We start from the raw sequence: 14,456 nt of genomic DNA, 5'->3' as shown, positions 1-14,456 counted from the left end.
GAAAATATCATTCATTTACCAATTACTCTTTCATTAGGTAGCTTTTATAGCAATTCTTTTTCTTCCTATGAGGCGTCGTCACAAGAAGGCAACTATCGTCGACACAAACCACCACACACTCTTCAACTCCCGTGCTCATCATTGAGAGCAATATATGATATGTTATCCATGAAACATTTATAGACCCTAGTGTTATCATGTATGCATAAATAAAAAAATTATGTGATTAAGTTTAAGTCATTTATCTATTTGTGTGGTATATTATAGTGTGAAATTATTTTCAATTTGTGTTGTGCAATGATATTATGGTTTAATTTAAGCTTTTGTTTTAGAACTGTGTTATGATTTTATCTCATCATTTTCTCTTAGATATCAAGTTGATATATTTTTATTTATTATTATTGAAACGGATGTGATATAAAATTTGTAAAAAAAAAAAAACTCTCACACTCAATTTATTTTATTGTAGTCTTTTATCTCTTCTATTTCTTTTTATTTTCTTCTTATTCATTTTATTTTCTTTTTAAATATCATATAATTTATTATAATTTATATCAATTAATTAATTATAATTCATTATATCAGTTAGTTTAATTCATTAATTTATAATATGCATGATAAAATAGATTATTTGTTACTTATACGTTTATTCTTCTAAAATCTAAATCTGAATAATTATATTTTTAATTTTAGTTATGAATAAAATATTATTAATAATAAATAATAATTAACCACTCATACTTTTAATCAAAGTGTTTGGATGATTTTTATATTTATTAATATTAATTGTTGATTACTTTTCTTCAATAAAATTTATTATAATTTTATGTTAGTTCATAATTAATTAATGATTAATATTCATGAAACTATGTTATTTTAAATTTTATATTTTACAAATATTTTTATTTAAATATATTTTAAATATAAAAATATATTATTTTTAATAATATCATACTTTTACTTTTTTTAATTATTTTAAATGAATATTTTATCAAATACTAATTAAAGCCATCCTTCCATTTGCTTTTAATAATTTATTATCTAACTATTATATAAAATTAAAGTCGTATTAATGAATTTAATATTAAAGTTAATTTGGCTTTTTATTTAAAGTGTTTTTCAATTTTTTTTAGTCTAATCAACCAAAACTATTCAATTATAAATAGTCACTTCTATCTTATTTTATATTATTAACTAATTAAAATTACTAAAATTTAATAATACAATTCTGTTTTATATTTTTATATTTAGCTCGATCCATCTAAGCTATATAATAATTATTTTAATTTTATATTTTATAATATAATACTACATACATTAATAGTAAAATAACATAATAAATTTTCACGTTTTAATATTAAATATAAAATTAATACGTATAAAAGTTTTTAAGCTTTTAAATCAATACGTATCATTGTAAATATTACTTATTTATGGTATAAACAAAGAAATACAGAATCTTAAGTTTTACATATAAAAATTTAGGAACATGTTATATGTACAAATGTAATTGCATAGTATTATTTTAACTTATATTATTCTATTAATTTATTTCATATATTAAATTATTTTTATTTATATTAAGATTAATTTTAAATATTTTAAAATAAAAAGTATAATTAATTATAATTTGCATCTTAAATTATGTTAAGTACATGATATTCTATTGTGCTGCTAAAAGTAAAAATGAAATAACAAATATAATTTTATCTCTTAATTCAGTATATTTATTTATATTTTATACTTTTTTTATGATTAATTTTGTACGATATTGGTATATTAAATAAAAATACCTGTTATAATAACAAAAAATAAAATAAAATTTCAATCAATAATTTTATATTCTTTACTTTTTTTTAGTTTTATTTTGGAATTTAATTTATTACTAAAAGGTAGTGAAATTCTATTGATACTGAAATAAAGTTGCAAAAAGGTCCATAGGGTAAAATAAGTAAAATAATATGATATCCATATTACAACATCCAAATGAAACAACCTAGGATTTAAAATGTATATCTTTCTCTTTCTCGCTGTCTATTATATTATCGATTCTATTATATAAACATCGATTTTTTACATTTAATGATAGAGTCAACGTAGCATATTTTTGAGAGTGTTTCTTAATTTATTTTGTTTAACTCATTAAATACAATTCATTATGATGTATTAATTATATCAATTAATTGATTTAATTAGATATTTAAGTATCACATAATTTAAAATTATGTATATTGATTTAATTTTTATGATATATAAATTTAAGGAATAAATTAAAATAATATAATTTATTACTTATTTAATTTGAATACAACAAATATAAAATTAATTTAGTCAAAAATTTATTATTTTCTAATCTTCTATACATAAAAATGACAAAACAAAATTGTAAAAATAATCTTTTTATCGTTTTTGCTATTTTAATTTTATTTTCTTTGCTTTTTTTTATGTGTAATTTTATTTTACATTAACTTTGTGTATTTAATAACAAAATATACTCATATTAATTCTATCATATAATAATATATTTTTCTCCTATGTTAATCAAAGAATTTCAATAGTTATCAGCTACATCTAATAAAATGACTGAGAAGTGAGAATTACGATAAGTTAAACCCAGGTTTAAAATGCTGAAACGAAGGAAAGAAAATAGTGGATATATGATTAGAGAAAAATATATAATAACGAGAAATATACTAAAATTGGATTTTTCCTCGAACTAATAAAAGTGAAGTGTTAATTCCTCATGAATTCATTTTTCCTCTAAAATAAAATCACTATTCTCTCTTCTAAATTTATTTTAGAAAAATATCTTTATTATAATTATATTACAATTAACATTTAACGAATAATGCATGATTATACTAATTTAGAAAAATATCTTTATTATAATTATATAAAATCAATATTTAATACATTATCAACTAATAAAAGTGAAATGTCAATTCCTCATGAATTTATTTTCCTTCCGAAATGAAAGCACTATTATCTCTTCTAAATTTATTTTAGAAAAATATCTTTATTATAATTATATTACAATATTACAATTATATTACAAGTAGCATTTAATGAATAATGCATAATTATAGTAATTTAGAAAAATAAAATAAAGTCCAGTAATTTATCTTTCGACTGTACACGTATGTAAAATAATTTTTAAGAATGAGTCACGTATAGTAAATACGGTCGATGATTGTAAAATTGTATACTAACATTGATATAATATTATTTCAAGTATATGTTTTGCAAGTATCAAAGTAAAGTTAGTGGGTTTAAATTATTTATTGTTTATTAGATAATTTTGTGTATTAGAATTATCTAATAATTTATTATTTATTTTGAGTTGATTTTAATATGTTTTTACTTGACAGTAAAACAACATATAAAAATTTGTTGGTGAATTTAAGTATTACTAGGTTATTTATGGTCACATTGAATATATATGTTTGATTTATTGAAAAAAAATAAAAAATATATAGACTATATATCGTTCCTTTTCTTCTTTTTGGTTTCTTTGTTTGATTCTTCTTCTCAGTCACGCTGTCGATTAATGATTTCTTTGTCTATTTCCTTGATTCTCTTAATTCTTAAAGGTTGTTATAGTGCTTTTCAGATTAACATCAGATTCTTAGCTTTTGTGTTTACATAAACCCTCGAAGAATTGGAGTTCGAAGGTGGCATGGAACCATCACCATCAACGCGATACAATCTGCGATCTCGTGGTCGTATAATCGGCAACCGCCTTTTGAGGTTACGCCGAGGAGTTCCAGTCTATAATCATCACCACTCATGGTTGTTACTTGTTACAAGCTTCATGCTTTCTCTTCTAATTATTATTTGTTTACTTAATTATCATTCCTGCCAAATTAGTGATATATTGGTTTTTTTTTCTCTATGTTTTTCCTTTACAAATCAATTTTGCTTGCAATCAAAGTCAAAAGCCTTGTAGGCCCTCCGTTAAAAAAGTGTGAGTAAACTTGAATCCCTTTTTTTCCTCCAATTATGATAATATTAATAATTTTTCTTGCAAAAAAATCTTGTTTATTCACCAAAGACAAAAGCCTTGTGGACCCTCAATACTTAGAGGAACTGATGAGGAACTAGGGTGAGTCAAACTTAAATTCTTTTTTTTTTGTAATAATAATTTATATCAGTTTATATGTATTTCTCTCTCTCACAAATCCATTTATATATTTGTCCCTGGCAAATCTATTTTGTTTGAAGAAATCAAAGGCCACATGATTGTAAGATTAGAAAAGAGTAAGTGCACTTGAACTCTCTTTTTATTTATTTTTGTTTCACAAATGATATGTTTTGCAGTATAACAATTTGTTATTTACCCCTCATTTTTTTCCTAAAAATTCGGAACTCCTACAGACAACGGAGACAAAGTAGATTACGTTTTATGGAGAAGTATCGGCCTTATCCATTTGTGGCAATGCAACACTACAACAGAATGCTAAAAGAGGTTAATTAACTTCTCTGTCATTGTCTGTTGGTTTTCTTTAGTTATGTTACTTTTATGTCAGAAGAAATTCGTTGCTGTTATTTGTTATGGTGGATACTACCATGAAGATTTTACTATTGTCTTCATATGAAGATACTTCTTTTTTACCATTAGATGATAAAATGTATGGTTTGATTTTGATGTGTTGCAAAAGTGTTATTTTTTTTAAAGTGTGGCTAAACAAACAAAGTACACTTTTAACACAAAAATCTTCATAAAAAGATGTTTTTAGCATCTTCATTTGAGTAGTTGCCATTTGTTATTTAGGGAGAACAATACTAAGTTGGTTAATGTTACGTTGGTCCAAGGATGTTTTGGACTTCCAATGGTCCATAAAAACTATTCAAAATGATTAAAATATCTATATATCTTTATTCAATGTATATTAAATTTCTCAATTGCCAACCTTTTTCACCTCTTCTTTCACAGACCCAATTCTCCCCGATCCCTTCAGCCCTCTCCCAACAGACCATACCATCACTTACCCGAAAACCCCGCCTTACACCACTCCATGTTCACCACTTCTGATTTATCTTTTTAAGTTCTCACTATTATTTGTGTTGGATCTGTTGTCGTTTTTACTCTGCCAACTGAGAAAGTGTATCTGCATGAACTTTCGTTGTTGAACCTGCGTGAAAATCCACAACGTAGTTGCTCTAGTAAGGGTTTTATGAGTTAAATTCATGTGTGGTTTTGTGAAGAAAATTAGGGATTTGGGTAGGAGTGAGGGTTTTGGCCTGCAGGTGATGTTGATGGTGGTGAATTGGAATTTGATTTTGATTGGTGTGAGAAGGTTGTTGGGGTTTTGAAAGGTGAGGTTTTGTAAAATGAGGTTAATAGCAACGGGGAGTGTGAGGTTTATGATTTTGAGGAGGTACATGAAAGGGAGAGTGCTGTGGAGATAGAGCTAGAGGGCATTGTTGATCTTGAGGACAATGCTGGGAAGGTGCCTTTGAGGAAGAAGGCGGTGATTGCAGTAGAGGCAACGAAGAGTAATGGAAATGGAAAACTGAATGAACAAATAGTAATGGTGACTGAAGTTGTTATTAGGGCTAATTTAGAGAGTAGGTATATAATCATCATTGTAATATTGATAGTTTTAAAGTGTTTCTATGGCATTGCAAGTTTTCAACTATGGGTTTATTGCTATTGCTAAAAATTGCAGAATGCAAAATCCAATATGAAACCATCAAAATGTGCTTTACATAATCCTAGGATTTTACTCTTCTTGAACTGATGGTTCGCAAAGAAGTAAGCAAATAATCGCAATGAATGTTTGATACTGTAATTCATTCACTGGTTTGGGATTGAGAGCAGGGAGAGACAGGGCACGTAGGCAAATTTATAAGAAACAAGGGATAAAATGGAGTTTTCCAATGCTGTGTATTACAAGATTTCCTTTAGTTTTGGTTGTTACTTTGATTTTTAAAAACTTCTGTTGCTACTATTTGTTTTTCAGGAAGAACAGTACAAAGTTTATGATTATGGGGATGGGATTATGACGGCTTTCAAAAAAGTTGGTGATTTTCATCAACTGCACATTTTGGGTGTGCCAAAATCTTTTGAATACATGCAGAACTCATCGGATGATGATGTTCCTGTTAAGCACTTTTATGCCCGGATCCATCAAGCACCCAAAAAGAATACTCATGTAGATTACTGTGAGCCTTTTGAAGGAGAAGGACCTCCATTGAGCGGTATCTTTTCTGATTTTTTTTTTACTTTACCTCCAGAATTTATCAAACCCTCTGACTTTCACTTTTTGGAGTATGTGTAGGTTTGGATATTAGCCGAATCGTTCCCTTGTGATGTAAATCTTGTGGTCTTGCAAATGGGCGTGCTATCAAGTCAAGATCATTAGAATTGAGGTCTTATTTTATTACTATCTTTTAAATCGTGTGTGTGTGACATTATAATGACTGCTCTCTTTTTATTTTGACATTGAAGCAAGCAAGCTGAAGCTGATGGAGAAGATTCGGATTCAGACTACTGGGAGTGAGAATCATTTTATGGTTTCCTTTTTTTATCATATCTATCCCATGCATATAATATGTGGTGGATGGTGTTTGATTTACTATGTTGCTTGTCTTTGTATGTTTTATGTAGTGGTTACTCGGACCCTGATGCCCCCTAAAAACGAAATCAGAGGAGCATTAGCAGAATTTAGGAGAAGGCGTTGAACCTATCTTAGAAGACTTTAAGGACCAACGTCCGATCTTGACAGCACTTCAGGGTTATAATGCCAAAATCTCAAGTCGGCACACTCATCTTTATCTGGCTGAGTCTTTACAGGCTTTAGACTTCTTGAATATTCTACTATATTTTTTCTTTTATGTAGAATTCGACTTTTTTTAGTGCGGTCTTCTTTATTTTTAGTATTGAGAATTTTCTTTTAAGACTTCATGAACAATTAATGAAAACCTTTTTTATTCATACCGGAACCACAATGATTAAAAAAAAAAACTTGATGTCCAAAAATTTTCTTCATAAGAATTGCTAAATTATCACTTATTCAAGAATGAAAAAAGAAATCAAGACAGTTTTTTCTTTGATAAAAAAAGAGGCAAATAGTGGTAATTTTTTCTGAAAGAATCAAAATTTTAATTATTCTAACTTACGTATCTTCTAAAATAAAAATTTATTAATATTTGGTTGCGATGTCAAAATATTAATTATGATAATAGTTTTAATACTTGTCGGTGTAGAAGATAATATCTGTAGAAATGTAGTGTATGCAGTAACATTCCGAAATTTAGTTGGGATTTAGATGGTTTAGTTAAGGTAAGATGGTAGCAAGTGAGTATGGTAGAAAATATTAGCAACATTTTGAGGTTTAGGGGAATGGTAGTGGGACTTTGCGTCTTTGCGACAATATGGTATTGCATGAAGTCTAATTAATTTACTCAACTGAAACAAATTTATATAATAGGAGTCATATTCAACCAGAGACGACGAGACCTTCAATTGATATGCTTGTATTAAGAAAATAATTAAAATATATTGGAGTTATAAAAATTAAAAAATATATCTAGAAAGTAATCCAAGACTAGCATACCATACTATATATATATATATATATATATATATATATATATATATATATATATATATATATATATATATATATGGTAAATGCTATTCTATTATCTCTAAAATAACATATAAGTTATTCTTTCTGATGTGTTATATTTTAATTTGATATTTATTTTAATACATTTGTTATATATTTATTAAAATATTAATTTAAATTTTTTTTATATTAACTTAATTCTAAACTAAAATATTGATGTAACAAATTAAAAATAAAAAACACAAATTTGTGTCACCGTAAAAATTTTTAATTTAAAAAGTTTATCATGTCAAGTTGATCTTTAAATTTGAAAATTTATTATATACAATTTGGTTTCGAATTATATAAAAAAAGGAAAAAATTGAAACACTTTATACTTTGTTTTTTAAAAATTAATGTAGTTAGTTTGCAATTATTTTTTATGAAGGTCTGAATTTTTATTTAATTTTTGTTAAAAATCAAAGATTTTGTGTGAAAAATAAAAGAGTAATATATAACATTATTTTTTAAATATTTTGTTAAATTTTCAACGAATTTTAATGATCTGAAATCAATTTTTTTTAAATTATATTAGATAAATTAGTCATCCAATAAATTCTACTAAAAAATTAAAATAAATAAACATCCATTAGAATATGACACATAAAAAAAATAATTTATATGTTATTTTAAAAAAGATAAAGTAGCATTTATATATATATATAGTAAAAAAAGTAATCTATCTCATTAATTTACTTACAAAACTTATTTGTGAAAAAATAAAATGTGCTAGAAACGCTTTACATATACGTACAAGATCTGACATCATAAGTAGTTGGAGAAAGATTGAAAGTCCATTTATGTGTAACAAATATACTTTTTGTTTTTTGAAAATTAGATTAAATACATTGTAAAAAGGAATTTTTTTTTTTGTCATGAAGAAAATTCTAATTATATAATTTTACAAAAAAATATAAATATTAAATAAAAGCTAAACAGAGTACTCCATTTGACTTTTTTAATTTTGCTCGTTTGTTTTTTAGCTGACATAGTCCAATTTTAACTTTTAATATCGTCATGACCAAATTTTTATTGGATTAGAAGATACTGTGAATTAACAAAAAAAAACAAAAGAAACTTTCAATAAAATGTTTCTTAATTTAGCTTTTATTAATTGGATTTTTTTTTTGCATAATTTTTTTTATTTTAATGGACCTATGCTAATTTTTTTTTCTCTGAAGACACCAAAGATCGAAGTAACTTTTAGGTAATAAAAATTTTAATATCATTTTATACAATTAGTTTTTAAAACATTTCGGTTGATAAGGGTTGGGATGACAATATATCCAACTCAATAGATAGAGTTGCCAACTCGATTCATAGCAGGTAGGATATGGTGCGGGTTGGATGCAGTGTGGGTTGGGTATGAGTACGGGTTGAGTCTCAACCCTATCTGACTAACCCGCATCCTATATATGTATATGTTGTATACTTATATAAAAATATATTTCAAGTAGATGTTAAAACAAAGACTTCTCACTAAATACAAAGATCTTTAGTTACTAAGAGAAGATCATTAATTGATAATTTAATACGTATTTTTTTTTATATAAAATTTAATTATATTTTAAATTATCATCAAGTTATATAACAATGTTACATCTTTTTGATAATATGTAGGTAAAGTCGGGTACATGTGGATTAATAACGAATAGGATTAAGATTAAAATATTCTCAATTCACAAATAAAATAGAGTTGAATTTATATAAAAATCTCGACTTATATATAGAATTATAATTAGATTCAAATCCTATATTATCTTACTCATTGTTATTCTTAGATAAGGGAAAGTATTTGAATAATTATATATATAAAAAAAACAATGAAAGTCTGTTGAAGAAATAAATGTAATATTAGTGGTGGTGATAATATGTTGGCAATTGCAAGAAGAGTTAAGTGAGATCCAAGTATGCATGCTCCTTCTTGGAATATCTTGAATCTTGCATTGGAATCCTCTCTCTCACATGGACGTGATTACTACTTCAAGAACTTGGAAATAAATCATGCATTATTAAAATCTTTTGTTCATTCATCGTCATCATTACCATATACTTCTTCATTTTTAAAATATGTACGGCTTTTACTTTAATTTTTCGATGAATATTTTAATTTTTTAATAAATCTAAAAGTTAAAATTAAAGCAACACTTATTTTAAAATAGAAAAAATATATTCAATGATCAACTCAGAAATAAGAATTTTTTTTAATCAATCTCTTCGTTTATCAAAATACGTATAGAAAATTTGATCAATCATAAGTAGTCTTTTTATAAGTTAGAATAATCCTTCGTATATATGTAATTATTTAATTGTAGTCATAATAAGTCTCTAAACTAATTCATTAATATATGTATTTAAAATTCTAATCCCAAATTATATGCGACCCATATATAATTAATTTTATCATACAATTGATCATATTTTTTATTTTGTCTAAATTTTGTATGTTTTTTTTATTTGTCTTATGTTGCAATATTTTTTTTGGAGTCAATAAAAATCAAAGTCTCAAATTTTAAATTATAGAAAATATGATACTATGTTATAAATTTTTTTTAAATAATTTAAGCTCATGAAAAAGGCATATAATAAGGTAAAACTATCTTAAATTGTTTAGAAAACAAGAATAAAAGGATGAGATGATTCCAGATTTGTTAAAATAGAAATGGTTCACGAAGAAGATGGCACAAGTTTTAAGCAATCATGACATGGGTTTTAGCTATATAATGTAGTATTAGTGGGGCAGGATTTTCGCTATATTTAGTTTCTATTTTTAGATTATGTAATTTACAATTTTCTATTTAATTTTAAAATTTAAACTAAGAGAAAGAAATATATAAATAATTATATTTTTAACTGTTTGCTACTAATATTTTATGAGACTAATAAATATTTTATCTATTTATATAGATGTCAATTAGGATTAATATTTGTGAATTAAAGACGGTTTATATTAATTTATAATTTATTTGTAGTTATTAGTGATGGTTTTTGGTGATTTTAGACCGTCACTATCTGTTGTCATTAATAAAAAAAAAGCCAACTTATCAAAACATCGTGATTAGAGTGTGTTGAGAGTGAACTTCTCCACTGTGATGCTTTAGAGCTTCCATCAATGCGATTGATGTTGTGTGAGCTTTTTCTGTATCCTGTTTCATTGAGTATTCGTTTTGAGATTTTTTTTTTTAATGTATTTTCTCTATTTGCATTTCGCGTTTTTACTTCTAAATTTGTATATAAAATTCTCATTCTCTTCTTCTTAAACAATAAAAATTGTTTTTTAATCCAGTAAAAATGACAATTTCAATTACTATTTTAAATGATATAAAAATATTATTTTAATGAGATAAAATAACTAGTTTTAACTGCTATTTTAAATAATAAAAAATCCGTCATTTAGACTAAATAAAAACGACGGTTTCTATTTTACACCACTAAAAAATTGATATTTTAATTAGGTAAAATTATTTGCAACCACAATTTAAAATAACTAAAAAGCATTATTTTAATTGGTTTTAAACATTAAAAAGCCAACATTTTATCTAATTTTAAATATGATAAAATAATGCCGTCTTAAACATGACAATTATAACTGTTTTAAAAAAATCTGTCGTAGTATTTAAAATGACGTTCAAGATTATAGCGTTCTCAACGTCTCTTGAAAATGACATTTCTTAAAAATGTTATTTTTTAGTATAATAACTGTTAAAATTATCGTCACTAAAAAAAATCGATGTTTTGAGGAAAAAAATTGTAATGGCAAAAATACAATATATTAAGACAATAGAAGAAGAAAAAAATACAAAGAAAGAAGTTTTATTATCTCATTATATTTTAAATAGATAAAAAAATAGAAGAAATATTATATTATCTTAAAACAAAACTATTTTTTCTATACATATTTTTCTGATATAATTTTATATCCAGAGAAAATAAAATACCGAGTAAATCACACGATTAATAATAAGTTTTTTTTCTAATATGTATGGTAGAAGAAAACAAAACTTGCATTTAACACAACAATATAAACTATTATATACGGTGAAAGTTCAGATACAGTCGACTTCACGTAAAGTTGATAGCTGAGAGTTGTTAGATAAAAATTTAGTCAAATCAGTTAAATTATTTAACAGTTCTCAGTTATCAACTTCATGTGATGTCGATTGCACCTGAGTTTCTACCATTATATATAGAGGGAAACTTTTGACCTCACAGGCCACATCCAATCATAATTAACAAAATTAATTAGGAGCATGTGGCAACAATATTCTCCTTTTCTAATTCCTCCTGATTAATAATGCATCTTTGAGAGAACTATGTATAAATAATATCTAACACCTAATCATCTATCTTGATTATCAAATTCAACCAAAATAGGAAATATTATCACTTGAAATTGTCCCATAATTGGAAGGATCATCAGTCTGTTGGGGGTAAACCATGGAAGAAGAAGTTGAAGAATTAGGAGGAAGTATGTCATCATTAGGTGGCGGCGGAGGTGGCGGAACGGCGATCGATACGACCTCCGATGATGATGAAGAAGGAAGCATTACATGATGAGAAGATGAGGGTATGATGGCATTATTAACTTCCCTAAGTTTGTATTTGATTATTTCATCCCTCACAGCATTGAGTTCAGATATTAGATATTGGACTTGTTGTTGCAAAGAAGAGATTGCACCCATGCATCCATAAACTGGATCTTTTAGCCTCACATTTGCTTCATAAACTAGACTATTTGCAGCATCAGCCCTTTGATTCTCAGGCACTTCCTATCAACATATTATAAGAAATTATTAATAGTAATTCAATAATTGAAAAATAGCAACTGGGAGTATGATACTTGAAATTGAGATAGGACAAAAAAAAAAAAACAAATTTTTTTGCCTTTAATGTTTATTTTCAGATTTTGAATTAAAAATATTTAGTTTTGATTAACCGACAACAACAACAATAACAACAAAGTCTTGTCCCACTAAGTAGGGTCAGCTACATGAATCAAATGACACCATTATATCCTGTCATGTATCATGTCTATAGAAAAATCGTTTACATAAAAAAAAATTTTGATTAACCAATACTATAAAAAAATTTATACATTTTTTAATCAGATTTATGCGTTTAGATGACCTTTTAAATAATGAATTTTATTTAAAATTAATTTTGTTGATATAACAATACACGATTAGTTGTGTGTCTTTTATATTGTATAAAAATTAAATTAAAAAAATATAACCAATTAATATTTTGCTTATTTTTAAAATATATGTTTTTCTTTTCAAAATATTTTTATCCCTGAATATATTTATTATCTTGTTTTGAAATAGTTATTATTGAACAGGACATTTTTGGTCACTCACTGTTCAGATACATGATTCATTACTACTAAAATGTGAGAAACAATATACATAAGGAAACAAATTAAATAGAGTAGTATTTATTCTTGTTATTTACCATTAACAACTTTGAGACATTGCTGGCACCAAAGACTTTGTGAACAGAAGCAAACTTTTGGGGCTCATGAGGAGAGAAATAAGGAGAAAAGGAACATTCTTGAGCACATCTTCTTCTCAAGAGCTTACATGCAGCACAAGGGGTGATTGTATTTAGGGTTCCTCCAGAAGCACCTTCTTGTTGACTATCTAACATGTGTTGTCTCCTTCCTTTTTGACCTTCTCCTTCCCTCTTGATCTTCTTCCCTATCTCATCATCTGATCTCTCCCTATCAGATCGTATCAAACAGAAACTGTCATGAAACTACTTATCCAAAAATTACGAAATTATTGGAATGACACCAAAAAAAAAAATTATCATAATTAATTATCAAATAAATTATTTTCAGATATTGAGAGAATTAGGAATTTATTTTGAACTTGGTTTCTTACAAGTACTAGATTAATAAAAATTTTGTCATAGTACTAGGTTAACCGACAAAAGTTTTTTTGAAAAAAAAATTGTTATAGATCTGAGCATTGTTTGAAAATTTGTATTGAAATTGAAGCAGGTTTTTGTACTTACCTTTCTCTGGACATTCAGGCATGCTCCCACTTATGATGAGTTATAAAGAGAATAGGTAGGTACTAAGAAAAATTAAAGTTCCAAGGGGTAGAAGAAGAAAGAAAAATATGGGTAGAAAATTATGAGTGTACTTAAAAGGCAAGGTATTCAAGGACTAACCAGTCACTATACCACCAGCTCAATTTATTTATTTTAAAATAAAATAAATAATATATATATATAGTGCTAATTTATTGAACTAGATATACAAGGTTTATCATTAGGAATTATATATGGTTATAACTCTCAGTATCAGGAAGAAATTCATTGCAAGAGAGAATATATATTGTTTTATCTATGACTGATTGCTCACGTGCGAGTTCTTAAATGTGTTTGACTTTTCTTAATTAATCGACTCTTGTGATTCCATTACCGTCATGCATGTGGTTCTTGCTTCTTAAATGGGCACTCTTTTATTTTGTTTACACTCTTCTATATATATATATATTATTTGATATAACCTTATTAATTAAATAAACAAGTGTTTAAATAATAAAATCAACAAGATTAATAATATATTGCATGATTTTGGAAAGGCTAGGTATATGTGAGGCTCTAGCTTCCACGGAAATGGAATTGGTATGCAGCTATCCACCGCGTTGAATGAGGTACCAAACTAACCCTAAATACCACCAAATGCATACACAACCCTAATTAATTAAAATCATCAGCCTTGTTTCATTATTTGCATGTATAGATTAATAAAGATGTCACTTGAATTTTTATTTATTTTTTATTTTTTTAGGTAAGGTCAGATTTCTTCTCGTAATCCTAAAACATAAATTTATA

At 25.9% G+C, this 14,456-nt stretch overlaps 1 protein-coding gene across 1 annotated transcript; it reads right to left on the bottom strand.

Moving 5' to 3' along the window:
• Positions 1-11,635: 11,635 nt before the first annotated feature.
• Positions 11,636-13,771, bottom strand: LOC112702309 (LOB domain-containing protein 15). The gene is made up of 3 exons (XM_025753289.3): positions 13,629-13,771; positions 13,065-13,332; positions 11,636-12,382 (listed from the first exon to the last, which is right to left on the bottom strand). Exons 1-3 carry the CDS (start codon positions 13,640-13,642, stop codon positions 11,975-11,977), a joined length of 690 nt encoding a protein of 229 aa, XP_025609074.1. The 5' UTR covers positions 13,643-13,771; the 3' UTR covers positions 11,636-11,974.
• Positions 13,772-14,456: the final 685 nt, after the last annotated feature.

The sequence above is a fragment of the Arachis hypogaea genome, chromosome 7 (assembly GCF_003086295.3).
Source record: "Arachis hypogaea cultivar Tifrunner chromosome 7, arahy.Tifrunner.gnm2.J5K5, whole genome shotgun sequence".
Taxonomy (NCBI): domain Eukaryota; kingdom Viridiplantae; phylum Streptophyta; class Magnoliopsida; order Fabales; family Fabaceae; genus Arachis; species Arachis hypogaea.
The sequence above is the reverse complement of the archived record's forward strand: the minus strand, read 5'-3'. Positions and strand labels throughout refer to the sequence as shown.

Bases quoted from the DNA above. Each gene is read 5' to 3' on its own strand.
- LOC112702309 (XM_025753289.3), bottom strand. The intron at 12,383-13,064 runs GTAAATAACAAG...ATATGTTGATAG, and splicing joins ATGTCTCAAAGTTGTTAATG to GAAGTGCCTGAGAATCAAAG.